Consider the following 21,839-nt stretch of genomic DNA (forward strand, 5'->3'; position numbering starts at 1 on the left):
ATCATCAAAGTTTGCACTTGTTGCTTTATGAGTGTGGGGATTGTACAGATGTCTTTTCAGGACATGGGTTGATATGGTTGGCACACAAAGCAGTGACCATATATCTGTTATGAGAAGAGACTTGTTATGAAAACATTATATAAGCCAGGTTGTTTAACTCAGTTGTCAAGGTGAAGGGTCAGTTCATTTTCAGGTAATTCAGAACGGAAGTTGAGTTTAAACTTCATTTGAACTATTTTTGTTTTTCAACAGTGCAGCCAAGAATGTATTTAAAGCAGCTTTAATCACTATTTTGTAAAAAAAAAAAAAAAAAGAAAAAGACTACCAACTGTATTTCCTCTCTGCTCCGTGGAGTGTTTGTCTGTCAGCTGCAATGGAAACTTTGCCAGGATCTGTGAGGTGTGATAAGAAAACCAAAAGACATGTGACATGTTGGGGTCTACACCAAACAAACCGAGATCAGCTAGCCACAGTTAGCGACTAGCTAGTGAATGTATAGCAGTGGAGCATTAAGCAGCTATAGATGATGTACAGTTGATGGTGGAAGGGACAACTGAGTGAGTATTACATTTACTAAGTAGAAACAACAAGGGAATACTAATGTTTCTACACATCTGCTGGATGTCTTAATAAGCAACTGTTTGCTAAAAACCATGCCAACTTATAAATGTGATGATATGTCAGTGTTGTGTTAACAACTTGTTTCCAGAAAATAAGACACTGCAGGTTTAAGGCTAACAGTTTTTCTATTGACATCGAAGCCATTTGTTATCAAGCGCACATTTTCTTGAAATACCTTTTTTAATCTATGTTTGTTTCCTTTGCTTTACAGACTCAACTGCACTCCCTGTGCAGGGCTTTGCCCCAAGGTATGCATGGGTCTGCAAACTGTGGACTCTGTCAAGGCTGCCCAGGAGTTGAGAGGCTGCACTGTTCTCAACGGGAGTCTGGTCATCAACCTGCGAGGAGGAAGTGAGTAAATGTGATAACAATATATAACGGACCAGCAGAACAGGCAACAAAGGGAAATTAATTGAACAAACACTCGAACAAGAAAACTTTTAAATTAAATAAGATGAAAGTTTAACATGCAAATGAGATGGTACATCTCAAGTGGTTTATCCTGATGTACTATTTCATCAACAAAATATCAATAGGGGTAGAAAAAGAAATAACTGAAACAATGCAAACTAATGTTTTTCTATGTGCTAAGATGATGAAATGGAGCTCCAAGCAAGAGAGGTGACACTGTTTTGCACACTGGGTTTAGATTTACAGAGTTTACTCATGATGTAATACTTAATGATAATGATTTGAAAGTACACATTTTATTCTTGTGGATTTCAACTTTAGCCATGAAAATATAAAGGTTTGCAATGAAACAACCAAAAAAGGGAAAACATTTTATTAAGCTAAAAAAATATATGAAAAGAAGAAAAAAAGATGGAACCAAAATGTAAAACACAGACAGAAAAAAAAAAAAAAAAAATAGAAAACAGTTTGTTTTGCTTTTGCATGAAGCTTCATTTAGGACCAGAAGTCCCACTAAAACTTCTGTCTTTTGGTTTTCTACAGACAACATAGCAGCTGAACTTGAGGCCAGCCTCGGCCAGCTGGAGGAGATCACTGGCTACCTGACAGTGCGACGTTCCTACGCCCTCGTATCCCTCTCGTTTTTCCGCAAACTCCGTGTTATTCGTGGAGAGGATCAGGAAATCGGGTGAGACTCTGTCTTTTGAGCCCATCTCTTTCTCTCCATGTCAGAGCCTCCTCCTGTAATTATGAGTTAAAAGCAGAAGGACTGACCTTTTCAAAATGTCTTTCTGTGGTAACAGTTTCTGGTTAGACTTTCCCAAATCATATATGAGGTTTCATTCAGAGGAGGTGGAAGACTCTTGTAGTACAATGGGCTACACTTACAGTAGAAATGGCAAAATTGTAGGCAAAAACACTTTTTCTACTCACGATACTCAAGAAGAATTTTATATATTCCTCAGCTAAATGTCATTGTGTATCATGAAAAATGTGTTCATGCTATCTTGTGTGCTCTTTTCCAGGAATTACTCGTTCTATGCGCTGGACAACCAGAACCTGCGGCAGCTGTGGGACTGGTCCAAACACAAGCTGGCCATCTTGCAGGGACGCATGTTTTTCCACTACAACCCCAAACTCTGCATGTCTGAGATTCTCAAGATGGAGGAGGTGACGGGAACCAGAGGGCGACAGATCAAGACTGACATCGCCACCAAGACCAACGGAGACCAGGCCTCATGTAAGATACCTCGGCTTAAAAGATATGACAGTTGTTGTAGCGGTTGCTATGGCAACAGAAAACACAGAGTCCGCCATGGTACAAACGCAAACATAGTCGCAGTTATAGTTATGATGGTCATTTCCTGTCTCTCTCTGTTTGCAAATGTCTTCCTGCAGACACAGATAGACAAGGAACAACCAACAGAGCAAAGCACTAATAACACAGTGATATCAGTGTTGCTTTATCTGTGTCATAAGAGACAGGGCATAGGGATTAGTTCAGTGTGCTTCTACAAACATGGAGACAAAGGTACAATCTCTCTTTTATTGGCTTTTGATGTGATTCCTTTATAAGCTTGACATAAGACAGAGGTAGTAAAGAGAGGAAGATGGAAGGGGATGGGATGTGTCAGTTTTACAAATCTATCCGGTCTTATTGGTCCGGGATAGGTTTCTGTTTTTGGTAGTCGCTGAGCATAAAAAAAATCTTGCTTAAAGAACGTTCTAAGAATCATGTTTTCATTTTATGAGCCTGTGATCTATAAATCTCAAATCAGATTAAATTGATGCCACCTGCCCTGTGATTTCCCCTAATTCGGTGCCTCACAAAAGGGTTTAGTCAGGAATATCCTTGGACCAAAAGAGAAAGTCTAGCTTTTTGGAAGAAGAGATCACGGTGATGGTTGAGGAGATTGAAACCAGGTAACACTTATACTTAGGTGGGTTGACACACAGCCAAGCAGGCAGATTTTTCATAAAGCTCATGCAAAGTTTATCATATGCCAGAGCGCATATTCACCCCAACTGCAATACCAGCAGGAAACTTGCTTACGTCAAGTCTAGACTTTGCTTAGAGATAAGATCAATTCCACATCAAAGTAATGTTCTATAAACAACTTCTAATGCATGTTTCTCTACCTAAATCATACTTGAGACTGTTTTATATAAATGAGACTTTGCAACTACATGATGTGTGCCTGAAGAAATTGAGTCACTGAAACAGCAAGAAGCGAGGCAGATCTGTGGCAAAATAAGGGGTTGTCAGGTAGAAGGCTTCATAAAAACTTCTAATATTGCCATGGCATTGCATTTAAGGGTAAAGACTCAGATCATGAATATATCCTCTAATAAAAGAAAGAAACCCTGAAAACACAGAGACAACAATGAAATATGAACATGAAACGGTGCTCCAGCATTTTGCAGTGTAGGTGGAGCACATTGGTCTCAGTTTTGTCTGAGTGGGGCCCCTCTGGTCTTATCTGAATTTTGTCTACTTTGATTTATTAAGTAGGTGAAAGGTGAAGGTGAATCCCAGGACACCGTGATGTTTTCATACTAAATCAACAAAAGGAGTTGTTCCATGACTAATATCCAACTGTAAAAATTTTAATCTATACAACTTCCACCTGTACTTGGATCTTTTTTTGTTCTTCATTGGTTTAATTGATTATTGTCTTTCCTCAGGTGAGAATCATGTGCTGAAGTTCACCCAGATTCGAACCATGAGCGATAAAATAATGGTCAAGTGGGAACCCTTCTGGCCGCCAGACTTCAGAGACTTGCTGGGCTTCATGGTGCTCTACAAAGAAGCGTAAGTTGGTCTTCAGGCTGAATTACATACATAAAGATCATTTAGATCTTTTGGGTGGTGGTAACATTATTTCCTTCCTCAATGACTCATTTAAAACACTGACAGAGAATTCAAGATACAATGAATGAACAGTTTTTCAGCAAAATGATGAAATAAATTTGATGTTTGTACTGATTCATCAGTTGATACAGCCATGTGTTCAGGGATGTTGCTGATGCAATACAAATTGCTCAAATCAGGAAATCCTGGAGGAATATCCTCCTTCGTTCTGATGGTCTTTTGTGCCTGAGGGATGTTTATAAGGCTCTTCAGCTCTCTTGCCATATCTGAAGGATACAATGATAAACTGCTTTGAAACGTCAAACTGAAACTCAACACGTTTTCTCAACGGAAATACAATTTTGATCTACATATTTAACCATCCTTTTTTTTTTCATCCATCCTAACAGACCTTTTCAGAACGTAACCGAGTTTGATGGACAGGATGCCTGCGGCTCTAACAGCTGGGTGATAGCCGATGTGGACCCTCCACGTCGAGCCACAGAAGGGGACAAAGAGCAGGTGGAACCCGGTCATCTCATCCTGCCACTGAAGCCATGGACACAGTACGCCATCATGGTGAAGACCCAGCTGTCAGCTTCTGATGAGCACCAGGTCCACGGAGCCAAGAGCGAGATCATCTATGTCCGCACCAATGCCACCAGTAAGAGTGATTCAGATTTGTGATGTTCACTGGTTCTTAAGCCATTTTTTAAATGTTCACTACAACAAGGCTTCCTGCTTGAAGGTGTGTCTTTAACTGATGCATTTGTGTTGAGTAGTCATTTATGGAGCGGCTGTGAATAAGTGTCCTTACTGCAGTACTGTCGAGGAATGGCCAACAAATCTCTGCTATCTGGGTGACAAGCTAAAGTTAAATTCCCTATGCATTTTTCTCAATAAAAGTCCACAAGTCCTGAAACAACTGAAAAGCGCATACAATAAACAGTAAAATAAAGCAAATGTCTAAAAGTTCAAGCAGGGAGTCAGGAGAGAAATTAAACTTCAATCCACAGACATTAAAAGTGGAGACGCTTGTTTGAGGGGGAGACAGTGGCTCACCAACCGGTTGGCTGTGGTCGCAAGGCATCGCCACTGCCCCTCTGGGTGAAACTTGTAATGGAAAAGTAAAGAAGCGCAGCACTGTTTGACTTGTTGGGTTTTTATGGAAACAGTCTTTTTTTTTTATTTAGACACTTATTTTCTTATATTTGAAGTGCCTGAATTACCTCTGGTTTTTGAAGTAGTCTTCTTATTGTTTATTAAGAGCACCTGCCTGAAAGTCTCTTGCCCCTCCATTCTTCCTGAGATGTTACATTTTCTATTTCAAGACGTATAACCAGAATCTTTTGCTATGTAAAATGCAGCAGAAACACAAGGTAAAGCCTTACAGTTTATGCACTGTTCAGGTTTTGTGAGGCTCCAGGTTATGAGTCTTTAAGTTCCTGTGGTCCCATTCCCACTTCTGTACTAGAGTTGAGCTATTTTCAGTGCTGTCTTGAATCTACATTTGTTGTGGTGTTACTATACTTGACTGGCGGATTCAGTGTTGAGTGTGTGTGTCGGCCAGGCTGCTGCCAAAATGTCCTTGGCACCAGAACAGGGAAGAGGAAGACAGATGGGACAATTTGCCTGGGGGGCCTCCGACCGACAGGGCGCCATGTTGTGCAAGGTGTCTGCATCAATCGGTCACGCAGCATCATAAATCTCTTCCCCAGCACTTAATTGTACTCTGCCACCCACAGTGTGTGACGTGTGCGGTTTGGGTTTGCCGTAGTCATGATGGCCTGTCTAACTGGCTTCGTTTTACACGATGTGTGTTTTCCTTCTTGATGAACCGCATAAAAAATGACATCCATCACACGAAACAGGCTTCCAGCAGAGACGCATCATTCAGTCAACCAGTCTTGTTTTCTATTGGTCTGGCAACCGCTCCGGGTTTCTGGTCTGTGTCATGTCTAACCAGCAGACCTCGTCAGAAGGGCAAAGCTGTCATTACAAATGAGCTCTTGCTGATGAAACTTAGTCTGACAATGCAGTTGGACCAGTGTGTTGCACCGTAATGAAACGGGGAGAACAAAATCACACAGCGACAAAGCTCTGGTGTCTTTGTCTCCTCAGGGTTCAGTCTGACGTCCCCAAGTACCACTCCTTCCTCTCATCTGTCCTCCTCACAAACACTCTTCGTATGAAGTATTAATGTCAACACGTAAACCTTTTGTATAATTACATTCATGTCACTGTCCTCAGAGCTTGAGCTCCAATTCAAGCATCTCTTATTCTGTCTCTCACTCTAAAATCTGCTATAAATACGACTCACCAGACAATCAGATGTACAGTGATACCAGTGTGCGTTCATGCCAAGTGTAGCAGAGAAGACACTTTAACAGCTTGCCACAGTTGATGCAAAACAAAACTTCACAAATCACATTTAGATCTATAATAGGATTAAATAAAACAACATGTCCTGAAACAATGATTACGTAGTTGCCAAATACATTTATAGCTGTGTTTAATTCTCACTAACAAGAATTTGTGGCTGTTGCCAGAGTCTTAGTCCTGCTTCTGCAAATCACACACTGACTCATGTTTATTACACCTCTTGCATTAGTGCTGTTAATCTGTTTTCACTAAGTAGGATCGAATTAGGAATAGAAAAATGTGTGTCACAATGCATGTTGTTTTGCAACTCAAATACGTAACTCTACAGTCATGTCACATCTCACGTAAAATAATAATGAAATTACACTTATGCACCACATCATGTAGAGTTTGTCAACACAAACTGATTAGTCTGTGTAACCCAGAACACAAAATTTGCAACAAGTGGACAAGTTACAAAGGAGGTAAAATATGTAACTACCTTGTAAATAAATAATGCCTTATTTTGGTACTGATCAAAGTAAGGCAAGAGTAGAGAAAAATAAAGCATAGCTGTTTTTAGTGAGTATTTTCTGTGAGAATCTAAACTTGCAATGAAGAAGTGTCAAAAAATGAAAGTAAATAATTTTAAATTTTGAAATAAACAAAACGCCACACCTGCCGAAACTACTGAAAAACTAGAACTGAAACTGAACATGTAAACCGCAGGTTAACACTTGAAGAGGAACCAAACCCTCACTGAAGACTGTGATACACACAGTCAAGAAGCATTCACGTTAAAACGTGCAATCAGTATTAAAACTGGGATTCAGTTAATCGCAAAATGTGCAAATTACAGCAAACACAAGGCTCTGTCGTGCTGCCGAGACATTAGGAGGTGCTACTGAAAGAAATTTTGTTTATTGGTGTCATGAACTTGCAAAACGTGGACATCTAGATGTAAATGGAAACATACTACACTCATTGTAATAACTCACATGTACATGTTATTGACAGTGTGAATATTACAAGTAGCTCTAATAAGAGTGGGACATGTGCATGAAGTTGTGTAATAAACCCAAACCAAAAATGCAAATACTCAGGGCAGTCAGCTGTTGGTCACAGAGTGACACCCTGCCAGTAAATGTGTTGTATTAGTTAGGCTGCAACAGGAAACGCTAATGAGATTGAAACAGCGCTTCTCCTGTTATCTTTGCTCAAGTTTGACAATTCATTTGTAGAAACTCACTGAACATGTCCATTGAGAATGCATTTAATATATGTTTTGCTTAAAAGGTTATTCCACCAATTCCACACATTAAAGTGTGTTTACAGTTCTTGAGCAGTACTACTGCACGTGTAGAAACAGTAGTATAAATCCTTTTGTGGCTCCAGAGGAAGCTGCAGCTAATCTGATGAATTGCCTCCAGTGATGTCACTTAGTGTTGCATTTTGTGTATATGTAGGCACCCAGATTTGAGCATTTAACTCCTATAACACTATTGGACTCATTGCAATTTACACAGTCAATAACATCACTGAGTGCAATTTGTCAGATTACATGCAGCTTCCTCTGGTGCCACAAGACTTTATACCACTTTTTTCGACATACGCAGTAGTACAAGACCTGTAAACACATGTTATGCAATAAGAATCATTGATTACATAAACAAGCAAGACATTTAAAAAAAAAAATAGAGAAATGGCACTAAATATAACAAAGCAAAATTAAACTAAAACCATCACATATAACAATCTTGCTGTAACTTTGACCTATATGAAGGTTCTTATGTTCAGCTTTTGTTTTCCTCTTCTCACCTCCCCTTAGTTATGAAATTTGGTGGATAAACAAACTGTGTCCTTTAAGAAGTTCTACATTTCATTTATCATTCCTAGTAATCAACACTCATCTTCTGTTTTTCTGTGACGTCTCCTCAGAACCCTCAGTCCCGCTGGACCCCATTTCTTCGTCCAACTCTTCCTCTCAGATCATCCTCAAGTGGAAACCTCCCAATGACCCCAATGGCAACATCACTCACTACCTGGTCTTCTGCCAGCGCCAGCCCGAAGCCAGCGAGCTCTACAAGTTTGACTACTGTCAGAAGGGTGAGCCACATTGTTTGTGGTCTTCCTGTTCATGTGTATGCTTCTGTGTTTGTGGTTTTGTGTCTCTGACTGTGTCTGAGAGTGAGAGAGGGAGAAAGAATGTCTCTTGACGTCTTTCCATTAGTAGAGGAGCTCTTCACACTCAGAGGCTTGACTGATTCAAGTCTGCTCCCCAGACGCTCTGCTGTGACTTTGTGATCTGATTCTCCTTGATGGCTGGATTGTTTTTAGACAATTTTAAATATATATAATGCTGATTCAAAACAATTGGGGACACTGAAAGGTGAATAAAAACAGAGTTCATTCACTTTTCTTCATGTTTATGGAAAATAGTTTTATGTGAGTAGATAGTAATATCCTTTATACAATCATGTGTTTCACATAGTGGTGAACCTCGCCCCACCCTTGCTTGTGAAAGACTTAAGCCTTTCCAGGATGCCCCTTTTATACCCAATCATGATGCCATTGTCTGTTAACAATGAACCTGTTTACCTGTGGAATGCTCCAAACAGGTGTTTGTGAACATCCCACAACTTTCCCAATCTTTCATTCCTAACTTGTTTGTTGGAATCAGGGTTATATCAAATGAGCACAGACACAACCAACAACAATAAAAGCATATTCTGAAACAAATAGATAGGCATGGGTCAATATGAAAATTTCATGTCAGGATTGTCCCAACCAACATAGTTGATTGACAACTGTATCCTCAGATGAAATATTCTCAGAACTTAAAAATACAGAGTAAAATTGCCCTTGAACTTACTGGAATCAATTTAACCTTACACTTTTTTGGAAATACATATTTTTATTGCATCACAAACAGGACACACTTCTGTTTTTTAGTCAAAACAAATAATCAAAGAATCTCATATAAGTAATCATAAGATTTCTGCAGATAAGATAAATAAATGGCGGTCATGTAAATCCTCATGTAGTATTTACAAACATCTGATTTAACTTGTTATTGTTTGGGAAACAATATGGAAGCCATGCCTTCAATGATGGTGACAGGCAATACGAAATAAATCAGGAAAACAATATAGGACCGTACATCGGCAAGCTACATAGTCTTTTCAAGTCACTCGTGAGGATTTTCATGATTATCTCAATTCCTGATAATAAAAAAATCATCAAATTACTGTGCTTTTTATTGTGACACACGATACAATCTCAATCTTGCTTTCATTTCAAAGATGTTTTATTTTTTGTGTTCTGTGAAAGCACTGGAGTTGTATGTCATTTTTCAAATGGGCACATCACCAGCAATATGTCTAAGACACAGTGTTCATGACCTCCAGTAGAATGAGACTGTGGTCATAAAGTGCAACAGAAAAGCCATTTGTAGAACGGTTTCATCTCTGAGTGCATTTTAAGCATAGTGACCCCTTTGCAAACTGAACCGTTGCCCCTTACAGGGAAAACGTTACTCTGGAGCCACTGAGCAAGAAAATCAATTCCAGTAAAGGTGAATCTTTTATTTGGGTGGTGTTATGTTGCTTAAACTACATGAAGTCTGACACTGAGTAAGAGGAAGATCCAGACTGTCTCAGACTGGGGTTCAGGCAAAGTTCAAACATCTATCTTGGTTGGATTATTCCCGTCACAGCCTGACCTGCGTCTGCGCCATCAGTGCCCAGTTCCATGTTAGCACACATCTGAGCCCAAACGTTCCTCTTTTGAACTCCTATAACTCCCACACATCCAGCGAGATGGGAGTCTGCAGGGAGGTCATGTCACTGGTAATTTATCTCCACTAGAGAGCGTGAGGACCTGGGGATGACAATGACAGACATGCCCGTCAGGCATGTGTGTGGGAGGGTGTGTATGTGAAAATTTGTGCATAAGACTGTGTTGTGTGTCTGTGTTTAATGCACTTGTCATCCCACTCTGTCTGATTGTTTTTATTTTCTCTGGTTGGACTTCACCAGGTATGAAGCTGCCGTCACGGGTGCCCACTCAGGTGGACAGTGATGAGGAGCAGAAGTGGAACCAGACAGAGGAGCAGGGCCCGGGTACGCGATGCTGTGCCTGCCCCAAAACCGACAAGGAGCTCAAGAAGGAGAAAGAGGACTCAGAATACCGCAAAACATTTGAGAATTACCTCCACAATGAAGTCTTTGAGATCAAGTAAGACAGCTGACAAGAGTTGTCTTATCAAGAATGAAATGTTAGATTGGGTTGGGCTAAAACAGCAGTTTAAAGTCTCATGCACCATCAGATAGTCTTACATTTTGCCCAATTATGTGTTTTTTTAAATTTGTCTGGAGTACTAAGCTTTATTTTAAGCCTATCCACTCAACAGTTGCGAGAACAGCCAGAAAAACACAAAAACGTAAACTTTATCACTTTAAACTTTCCTTGTCTAGACGCTCGAGGCAGCGACGCGCTGTGATGGGCATCGCCAACCGAACGCACACCTTTCTCACCACTGCCCCAAGCCCGCCGCAGGGCACAGACGTCCCAGTGGATGAGGACGGGGAGACCTTTGAAAGCACAAAGACTGTGGTCACTGTCCATGCCAAGGAATCCACCGTCATCTCCAACCTGCGCCACTTCACCAGCTACCAGATCGAGGTCCATGCCTGTAACCACCCGACCGACCCCGCCCGCTGCAGCATGGCAGCGTATGTCAGCGCCCGCACAATGCCTGAAGGTAAGGAGACCAGATAGGTCTTTTATAAGTATTACTCAAGAGTGGAGGAGTTGCACTCTCTGTAATAAAATCACATCTAACCTGGTACCCACTGACACATCTCAACCACTGACAGTTAGAAATTTTGGGTGTGTTTTACAAGTAGGGTCATTTTGTTTGTTTGGTTGTTTGGTTTTAACACAGCGAGTTGAGCCAGCTGAGTTCAAATTTCCCAAAGCCAGACCTCAAAGCATTCCAGGTGCACGACCCCAAACAAAAACTTCGCTCACCGTAACAAAATAAGGTCTCTTTGGCCAATGTTTACACAGATGCAGTGAAGCCTCTTGAATATAAAAATGAAATAGGAACAGAAAAACGACACATGAGATAACAGACAGCATTATGCATCTTATTTTTTGACACTTTTACTAGCTTCACACAAATACTGCTGTCTACAAATGCATCACTGACTTCAAATGGTGTTCCATCGTACTTTTTCTACTATAAGGTCAGACGTTTTTTAGTTCTGAGGCATCTGGATGCAGCGACTGTGCTATACAACATGAAAACACATATGACACAGCACAGGACAAGAAGGACACCAGACTCAAGCATACCAAGAGAAAACAAAAAAGGGCACAGCAACACGACAGAAAGAATGCAGAAAAAGAAAATAAAGAAAACAAATTAGATCAATAAATTAAACACGTAATAATAAACATAATATATGTATGTAACTGAATAAACAATAAAAGTTTCTCATGTAGCCCAGAGCAGAGATGAAAAGTGAGCTACAGGGTCTGGTAAACTAATTTCTCTTTAGCTTCACACACTTTCAACCTTATGAAATTGTTGAGCCCCAGTTGTATCAGATTCTGTGCTGCTCCTTCTGAGGCCGTAACAGACTCCCGAAAACCTTTAAAAAGATTTTAATGTTTAAAATCAATGATTATCCTTTGTAACTCCCTAACTGTCATCCTCAATGCAAATGTCTCAGTGTCCTGTCCAGTTTCAAAAAGAATTGCACCATATAATGGCGATGTCATGGGACTTTGAATGATGATGTCAGTTGATTTCTGGCATTTTTGCATCATTTGATAGAAATCAGTGTGAAAACTTACATAAGGACACCTCTGGATCTTTATGTTCTATTTACTCCAAACAAACCTGTTTTAATACAAGTTAAACAACATGACTTTGTTTCCTGCAGATAAAGCTGATGACATCATGGGTCCCATCATTTACGAGGTGACAGAAACTACAGTGCACATCACATGGCAGGAACCAGTGACTCCTAATGGTATGATCATCCTGTACGAGGTCAACTACAAGAGACTGGGAGACACAGAGGTAAAGAAACACATCTGCACACACAGCTGTCATGCCTTTATTGCTTTAGTGTTTAATTTGAGCTGCTGGGTCACCGAGTACACTGGGAGTTCACTACAGCACGTACATACAGACTTATTCAGAAAGCACTTTTTATAATCCCCTTGCTCATTAAACATAATGGCTCAGGCTGCTGATGAAAGACTATTTAACTAAGAATCAAATTAAATGTATCCATCTTAAAACAAGCCATGCAGCACAGACTAATAAGCGAGGCAGTACTTATTACCTGACTTGTACGTTGAAATTCGATCCTGTGGGCTCACTAATGACATTTGGTTGATAAACCTAATGGAGAGGTAATTTCAGCGTCACACCATGTTTTAGTCACTATGGAGACGGATCTACAAAACATCTGCTGACTATTATTTGTGGTGGAACACAATAAAAAAATAACTCAGATGCTTCCGCAGTGGAACCATAAAAATGTGAAACAGTGGGAGAGGAAACAGTGTATGCTATAGATGAGTCATTATTTTAAACATGGAGATTATGAAGCAGCTGTTTGTCATACGACAGTGTTTGTTGTCCCCTGCCTGAACCTCAGTGTTGTTCCTCTGCAGGAGCTGCACTACTGCGTGTCAAGGAACATGTACAAAGTGACCCGTGGTTGCAAGCTGAAAGTGATGCATCCTGGGAACTACACAGTAAGGATCCGGGCCACTTCGCTGGCTGGCAACGGATCCTGGACCGAGCCCACGTACTTCTATGTCCAGGACCCAAGTAAGTCCATCTACCATGAAGGCAAACCGAGTCGAGACTGAAGTTGCGTCGCAAATCCATACAACATACAACATACTAATCTATACAGTGTTGTATGACAGTAAATCCGGCTGCTAGTGATGCAGGCTGATCTTTGCTTGATGGCCTTTCAGCCTGTGCATAGTGTAAAGTGTAGTGACAGGAAAGACGAGGAGCAAAAGTAAAGCAGAAGTGGGGTTTGCTTAAAGGAGAACTTCGGTCGATTTAAACATGCAGCTTCATTGCTCAAGCTACCCTTGACTTGCCAGTACCGAAGACGCGAACAAATTTGGTCCAGCCATTACAGAGCTCCGTGAACGAAGACGTAGCATTGAACGCTAACAGCATGGGGTCAGAACTTTAGACTGTGTTTTAAGCGTCTTACATTTTCCACATCTCACACCAAAAGTTATGCAACATCAGCAGACACCTTAGCACACAGCACTGTAGCGTGTATGACTCAAAATGAATAAAAAAGTAGTTAAAACAATGTGTTTGTGCAAGGAGCTACTTACCTGTTTGTTGACATCCGTGTGCTCCGGTAGCTAGACCAAACTAGCATATCCATCGAGTGTGCACTTAACAGGCTTAACAGGCTATTGTAAGGCTCATGGCTCATGACAGGCTGTAACATGGACATGTACATTATGAACATAAACACGAAAATGCTGGATTACGTTTCCGTCTCCGCCAGTGAGGGAGTAAATGCACGCTCGATGGATCAGCTAGTTTAGTCTAGCTACCGGAAGACGCCGATGTCAACAAACAGGTAAGTAGCTCCTTGCACAAACACATTGTTTTAACTACTTTTTTATTCAGTTTGAGTCATACACGCTACAGTGCTGTGTGCTAAGGTGTCTGCTGATGTTGCATAACTTTTGGTGTGACCTGTGGAGCATGTTAAGACGCTTAAAACACAGTCTAAAGTTCTGACCCCATGCTGTTAGCGTTCAATGCTACGTCCCCGTTCACGGAGCTCTGTAATGGCTGGACCAAATTTGTACGCGTCCTCGGTACTGGCAAGTCAAGGGTAGCTTGAGCAATGAAGCTGCATGTTTAAATCGACCGAAGTTCTCCTTTAAATTTGCTCTTTATTCGGTTCGTGGTGGGTTGGATTTGAGTCCCTTTGCCCCCTCCTGTCATTTATACATGAGTTGAGTTGAGTATCCCTGCAGTTTATACTCTAGAATTGGATCATCTCTAGATTCTATAGAATCGGTAGTATGGATCTGTGACACTGTTAGTTTAGTTGTAAATTAATTTGCTGAAATTTGTTACAAGTTTCATATTCTGAGAGATCTTTATGAATTATTAAAAGCTCTTCAATAGGATTGGGGATTTTAATTGTGTGCTTTAGGGCATATGTTCTTACAAGTCTGCTCTTATTTAACCTTATACTGTAATACTTAATATCTTCTTATCTTCTATCTAATCCGATGAGCTGCCGTCACAAACCTTTAAATCCCTCAAGAAATGACTGTAAATCTATCTAAAGCAGAACATGAAAAACATGCAGGAGCCTTGTATGACTCATTCCTCCTTGCCATAATCACCGGATCAAAATATGCTACGTGAAGCAGATTTTTACTGAGCAGCGTATTGATCCTAGCTGTGGTGTAATGAGTGGGTTTAATAAGAGCTTGTTTTTGTCCTTCACCTGAAATGTGACTCACTGTCTGAGCGGATGTTTTCCACAGGCGACCCTCTCTATATCGTAAAGATCATCATTGGACCAGTCATCTGCTTTGTCCTGCTGCTGTTTGTGTCCGTGGCAGGATTTGTCATGTTCAAGAAGAAGTACGTCCTGTTAAATATTGTCACTCATCTTCTTAGTATTTCATATTTGGTTCGTGTCATTATTTAATGCTTTTCTCTTTTTCCTTTCAGTCAAACTCAAGGACCTAGTGGTCCAATCTATGCCTCCTCAAACCCAGAGTATCTCAGCGCTAATGACGGTGAGCAAACTGTTTAAACCATTTGATCAGCGATAGAGAAGCTGAGGTTTGCTTTAACCTTGAGCTGGATTTGTAGTTTTGATTAAAGGGATTATGGTGTCTTGCTCAAAAATGCTACCACACATCAGAGCTTCAGAGGCTTGGGCTGCTTATGTTACTGATGCCGGTAGAAATTTCTGAGAGTGATGACAGTTTATGAAAAGCCCAGTTATCTGCCCTTTTTTCAATAATATTCACTGAGCAAAGGCATCTACATAAACATGGCTTTCACAGCAGTTGTCTCCAATATCAAGACAAGGCGACATCACTAGTTTGGGGAGCAATAATCAGGTCCAGGATTTAAACTTTTTAAATGAAAATATTTATAGATTCTTGATTTTAAAGAGGGAAAAGGAGAAGATGTCACATTTATTGTTAATACATTGTTTTGAATGTCACAAATTTACATTTTAACAGTTTAAGTGTCTTGTTACCACTCTTAAATGTTTGCTTTAATGTTTTGACATTTACGGACTCTGATCAGGGCTGCAGCTAATACTGTTGTTTTCATTGTTGATATCCTGTTGATTTCTACACATTCAATTATTTGTTTGTTTAAAAAACTGTAAGAAAAAAGCGAAAAATGTTGGTCAGTGTTCCCCAACGCCCGCAAATGTCTTATTTTGCCCACAACCCAAAAATATTCAGTTTACTGGCATGGAGGAGGTAAGAAAACAGAAAATATTCACATTTAATCTGCTGGATTAAGAACATTTAGACTTTGTTTCACCCTAAAAAAATTACTCAAACCAATAAATTAATAATTTAAACAGCTGGCATTTAATTTAATTGTTTATAGCCTCTGAAACTTTATAAATGAGGACAAAAACTCCCACACACTGTCCACCTCACTTGCAATTAATTCTAATAACGATGTTTCGGCACAAACACATTCATCCGGTTATCTTCATCAGATTTTGTTGGCCCATGGTCATCACCTACGCACCAGTCAATCCACAGATGTGCAAAAGTATTACTCTGAAATTTCATATATGACAAGCAGCTTCCTGTAACAGGTCAAGGGATCGCAAAGAAATTCTATTTAGGACAGAGCAGCAAAACTTTGCTCTCCTCTGTGTTTCCTTGTTTATTCAGTTAAAATGCTCCAAAGCAAAGAAACACACCCCAAATCACTCTAAGCTACAGCTTCATACAGCACTTACCAGGTTTCTTTGAAAATTCAAGACTTAAATGACATAAATAAGGCTGCATTTGTAACATGTTCTGGGAAATATTCCTGCAGTGTATGAGGAGGACGAGTGGGAGGTGCCCAGAGACAAGATCAACATTTTGAGGGAACTGGGTCAGGGCTCCTTCGGCATGGTCTACGAGGGTATTGCCAAGGACATCATCAAGGGAGAAGGAGACACACGCGTAGCAGTGAAGACGGTGAATGAGTCGGCAAGCCTGAGAGAGAGAATCGAGTTCCTGAATGAGGCGTCTGTCATGAAGGCCTTCAGCTGCCACCATGTGGTAAGGAGAGAGACAAACTTGTACATAAACAGAAGTTATTGGAGTATTGTGTGTAAGTGCGAGGTGGAGTGTAAATCAATTGACGGCACTGGTATGTTTTAACTCTCAATAATGAGACACAGTCCCAATGTAGAATAGTAAGGATCAAATGTCCCATCATGTGTTCATGCCAGACTTCTCCTACATTTAGCTGTGTGAAGGGCATCAGTGTTACCTTGCTCTTACCAGTTGTCATAATGCCATCAGACCAGACTTCATGGAAATAAAACCCCCTCCGTATTTGTCTCTCAGGTGCGTCTGCTGGGTGTTGTGTCTAAAGGCCAGCCCACCCTGGTTGTGATGGAGCTGATGACCCATGGCGACCTGAAGAGCTTCCTGCGCTCTCTGCGACCTGATGCTGAGGTAATGACAATCACACACTGAATATGAATGTTTGAAGTGCTCATACTTTTAAATTTAGTCTCAACTTTTAAGGTTGGACTGAACTTTAGGTAAACAGTTTACATGTGGTAATACTTTTGTCATGCTTCTTCTTTCCACTTCTGCATTTCATCTAGATAAATACAGTACTACTGTAGCATTTTTCTTATCGGTATGCAAATTTCCATTGGTTTCTTTTTACCTCTGCATGGAAATGATACTTACAATGAAGGAGATGACAAGCAGAACTGCAGAACTTTCAGTAGTTTGCACACATACTATTTAACAGGGGTAGAAATCTCTCAGAACTGGATTCTGATTCTGACTCTTTGAGCTATGATGTGATTAGAAACTGATTGTTGCGGCATCAAAATTGAACAGAATAGACTTATATACGTTATTTATTTTTCTCCCTGTTGTTACTTTTAAAACATAGGCTCACATTGTGTTTGCTCACACTCAACTGTCTTCGCCAAAACACAAGTAGCAGCCTAGCTTAAAATGTAAACATGACACACATCTTTACATCTGTTGTGTTTAGCCATCCATTTGGGCTTTAAATTTCAGATTTTTGACTTTTCTGCATTGAGACAATATCTGTCCACAATCTGCTACTGCTCTTGCTAGCAAGGGAACTACTTAGTCATCTTTAAAGGTCTTATATGAATATACTTTACTTTTCATGATGAAGCACAGTGGTTCCTTAATTTCTAAGACCATGATGAGATGTACAAATACAGAAAATTTTGAATCGATCAATGTTTAAATCAATCATTTGGTAAGCACTTTAAGCAGTGACTTTTCTGACAAATTCTGACTCCCTCTGCTGTTTTCTCACCAGCCAGATTGAAGTCTGAACTAAAGTATATTTACCAAATGTGATATAGTTATTTGAGGGACTGTGAGGACTTATATGAATCTCTCTCTGTGTGTGGTGTTTCAGTTACCATTGCGTGTACAGATTGTAGTGTGTCATCCTCTGAAGTGTGTAAATATACAGATGGGGCATGGGTTGGAAAAGGAGGATGAGTGTTGACAGAGGACTTGAGCAGTCAGCACTAAAGTCAGCTAAAAACAGTGGTGTTTGGAGACGAACACCAGGCCCCCAAAAACGACTGGGAAAACTGTTGTGTGAACAACTTTTGTGAATAATAAACATGATTATTTTTCCTATTGTTGTCGGAAACAACTATGTTTAGGTATGAAAACCAATGCTAAATCATGAGTTGTTGACATGAAATAAAAGTGTATCTCTGTGTTAGCAGATCAGAAAATAAAAATCTGTCTCATGTCCCACAGAACAATCCTGGGCGTCCGCCACCCACTCTGAAAGAGATGATCCAAATGGCTGCTGAGATCGCAGACGGCATGGCTTACCTTAATGCCAAGAAGTTTGTCCACAGAGACCTGGCAGCCAGGAACTGCATGGTAGCTACAGATCTCACTGTCAAAATAGGAGGTACGTTTAATCACATTTTGGCGGTGTCTTGTATGTAGATGTCTGATGTTAGTGATTTCCTTTGTGCTTGTTTTAAAACTTCAACATAGAAAATAAAATGATATTGTTACTGTAGTTTGTTCACTTGGTCAATTTCAGGTGAAGCAAGATAGAAGAGCAGTTTTTGACTGTGTTGTCACTAAAACACTGGAGTATTTGTTTGCAAACAAAAAGGCTTTTTTTGAAGATTGATGGATTCCTGCATCAATAATTGACGTTGCTTGTAAATAAGAAGTTCAGTTTGAACTGTGTACTACACCAGACGTACAGTATGCTGAATTTACCGAGTGCATTATTTACTATCCCATCTTTGCAGCCCCTCTTAGGCTTTAGTTTGAGCATAGCCATCATAACCCATATAGTTACTCTACATTTTAGATTAATAATTACATTACAGAACTAGTACTAGATGCATTAATCAGTGACTTAAATATTTAACACTTTCTCAAGTGCATCACAAGGATAAAACGATCTTACAACCTGAATTTAAAAAAACAAGACAAATCATCAGGGGTCTTAAATGACACACTGAAATTAAATAAACCCCTTTAAGATAAAGCAAACACGTTGTAACAAATAACATAAGTTCGACTAATGAAAGGCATCTTTTTTTTCCACAGACTTTGGTATGACCAGAGACATCTATGAGACCGACTACTACAGGAAGGGAGGGAAGGGCCTGCTGCCTGTCAGGTGGATGGCTCCTGAGTCTCTGAAGGACGGAGTCTTCACTGCAAATTCAGACTGCTGGTCAGTGACACCTCTTTGTGTGTTGGTGCTGTATACAGCAAATGAAACATTCAGTGACAGATATGCATTATGTTTAAGAGGAGAAATTGAGGATGGAGCTGACAAGAAATTAGGGTTTGTGGAGGGCATTTTATAAAACGGCACATTCAAAGTCAGCTCTTCCATTTTTTTTAATTAAAAAAAAAAAAAAAAGTTCATTTTTAGAGCAACAGGGGTTATAAAACCAGAGCAGAATAACAAACAGTAAATGCATTACAAAGATTAAAATATGGGATCAGGACCTGTGTGTTGAGATAACCTGTTTTCATCCAACGTTGTTTACCAGCCTCTGCCCTCAATCATCCTGTTAACTGCTTCAAGTGTTTATAGACAGATTTACTCTGTGGGGTGTCTAACTGGCCTGTCCTCATTCTCCCTGTGTTGCTGTTGTTGTCTTTGTCTGACGGTTTGCCAGGTCGTTTGGGGTTGTCCTGTGGGAGATCAGCACGCTGGCAGAGCAGCCGTACCAGGGCCTGTCCAACGAGCAGGTCCTAAAGTTTGTCATGGACGGAGGCTTCCTGGACAGACCAGACAACTGCGCTGACAGACTGTGAGTGCAGCATTTTTTACCATTTATTGACATTTTATACACCAACTAATAGTTCAATCAAGAAAATAATCTGCATTGAAAAGTAATCTGCAGCCCCATTGTTATCCATGCTGGACAGACAACTATGTTTACAAGACATGAGTAAATTATGAGAAATTAACAACTAAAATTGAGTATCTTTTAACAGTGATCTCACTCTCACTCTCCCTCTCCTCTCTCCCAGACACAACCTGATGCAGATGTGTTGGCAGTACAACCCCAAGATGCGTCCCGCCTTCCAGGAGATCATTGAGATGCTGCGTGAGGACCTGCATCCCACCTTCCAGGAGGTCTCCTTCTTCTACAGCGAGGAGAACAAGCCGCCTGAGACCGAAGACTTCGACCTGGACATGGAGAACATGGAGAGCATCCCGCTGGACCCGTCGTCCTACTGCCAGAGGGAGCAGTGTTTGGACAGGGACGAGGCCTCCTCCATGGGCCTGAGGGGCAGTTACGAAGAGCACCACATCCCCTTCACACACATGAATGGGGGAAAGACCAATGGACGAATACTGGCCCTACCGCGGTCCAGCCCCTCCTAACATACTGTACACATCCCCAGCAAACGTGTGCTATAGATTTAAATATATTTTTGTTTTTCGTTGTCATTTTATATAGATCACACTTTTATCAATCTCTCATCAGGCGCCAATCAGTGCATATCTCAGGACCTTATTTTTCTCCCCAGATGCCACAAACACACTACAGCACGTCCGAGCATGGACGCCAGAAAGACACTTTTTTGTATTTAAGGATGAACCTCTCGTGTCTCTCTCTTGTTCTTGATTGTAGTTTATATACTGTAAATATTATTGCCAAGTTTATGCTAGGGGTGGAAAATGGATTCAACTGTGAAACAAACTCTTGACAAACAAGAAGGCTGCTAAACCCTCTGTCCCCTCCCAAGTCCAGACTGTGTCCCCTTTCCTCTAATTCAACACAAGGGTTCATCCCAAAGTTGCTATGTTTTGAAAAAAAGTGCCCTTCTATTTTGTCTGTGGCCTACATCAGTCATCAAGGAACTGCGTCTGAATCTTTGTGCGCACATGGCTGACGAACTGAAAATGAAAGACTTTGGGAAGTCTTTGTCGTGGACGGTGAAAGACGGTCCATCCCCGAACAAACTCTGATCCACTGGAGAAGCTGGTTGAAGTGGCTTACCTCCTCACACTCTGCAGTATTCCAAAATGGCACACAGGATGAACACATGACTTTCGTCGGGTTATATTTTTTAAAGTTATGTACGTGTCTTTTCTTTTTCTTTTTTTTCCTCCTTTTTTTGAGTTTTCACATCTACAGCTGAAGGATATTTAAACCGTTTTTCAAAAACATGTTGGTGAACGAGTTCCTCAGATTGACCAATAGCTGCTTCTTTGGTATATTTTAGTGGGTATAGAAGATTTAAAAAAATATATAAATATATATATAAATATATTATTGATGTTTTTTGTAAATAGCTGATATGTTGTCATTCTTGAGGTATTTTCTGGTCATAGAGAATGTTTTTACATGTTAGTCTCTTATGTTTATTTTTTCTAATCCAGAAAATCATAACTAATTAGCTTCTTTCTTTTTTTTGACTCATGATCAACTTACAGCACTTGGTCTTTTCTGCAACGCGATGCCCCAGAGAAAGAGTGTTTGGCGTCTTCAGCTTAAGATGTCTGCCCGTCATATCAAGATCAAATAAAATAGTGCTGTAAATAATGCAGCAAGGTGCATTCATGAAGAGGCTCTGGCAGTGCTTTTGTAATTTTTCCATTCTCTGAATTCATGTGTTTCTCATTACAGTGATGTGTGTCTTCATGTTTGTACATATAAGGGGAAGATCTCAGCTTCCAGAGTGTGGACAAGTAGATTGAGCTGATATTTTTGATGCCAATACAGACGTTGATATTTGTGGAAAATCTTCAAAATCATATTGGCAGATACATTTATTTACACAACCACTTCACCTCCAC

The 21,839-nt window shown here is 40.3% G+C and overlaps 1 protein-coding gene across 1 annotated transcript in view; it reads left to right on the forward strand.

Moving 5' to 3' along the window:
* Positions 1–21,607, forward strand: part of insra (insulin receptor a) — a 61,068-nt gene extending 39,461 nt beyond the window's left edge. The window contains exons 4-21 of the mRNA XM_030402751.1: positions 833–972; positions 1,576–1,720; positions 2,058–2,272; positions 3,718–3,844; positions 4,294–4,547; positions 8,183–8,350; positions 10,282–10,480; positions 10,720–11,006; positions 12,196–12,335; positions 12,938–13,097; positions 14,813–14,912; positions 15,003–15,070; positions 16,353–16,582; positions 16,874–16,984; positions 18,302–18,461; positions 19,121–19,250; positions 19,705–19,839; positions 20,063–21,607. Coding sequence (XP_030258611.1) covers positions 833–972; positions 1,576–1,720; positions 2,058–2,272; positions 3,718–3,844; positions 4,294–4,547; positions 8,183–8,350; positions 10,282–10,480; positions 10,720–11,006; positions 12,196–12,335; positions 12,938–13,097; positions 14,813–14,912; positions 15,003–15,070; positions 16,353–16,582; positions 16,874–16,984; positions 18,302–18,461; positions 19,121–19,250; positions 19,705–19,839; positions 20,063–20,420 — 3,127 coding nt within the window. The 3' untranslated portion in view covers positions 20,421–21,607. The remainder of the gene's footprint in view (positions 1–832; positions 973–1,575; positions 1,721–2,057; positions 2,273–3,717; positions 3,845–4,293; positions 4,548–8,182; positions 8,351–10,281; positions 10,481–10,719; positions 11,007–12,195; positions 12,336–12,937; positions 13,098–14,812; positions 14,913–15,002; positions 15,071–16,352; positions 16,583–16,873; positions 16,985–18,301; positions 18,462–19,120; positions 19,251–19,704; positions 19,840–20,062) is intronic.
* The last annotated feature ends 232 nt before the right edge of the window (positions 21,608–21,839 follow it).

This window comes from Sparus aurata, chromosome 21 (assembly GCF_900880675.1).
Source record: "Sparus aurata chromosome 21, fSpaAur1.1, whole genome shotgun sequence".
Lineage (NCBI taxonomy): Eukaryota > Metazoa > Chordata > Actinopteri > Spariformes > Sparidae > Sparus > Sparus aurata.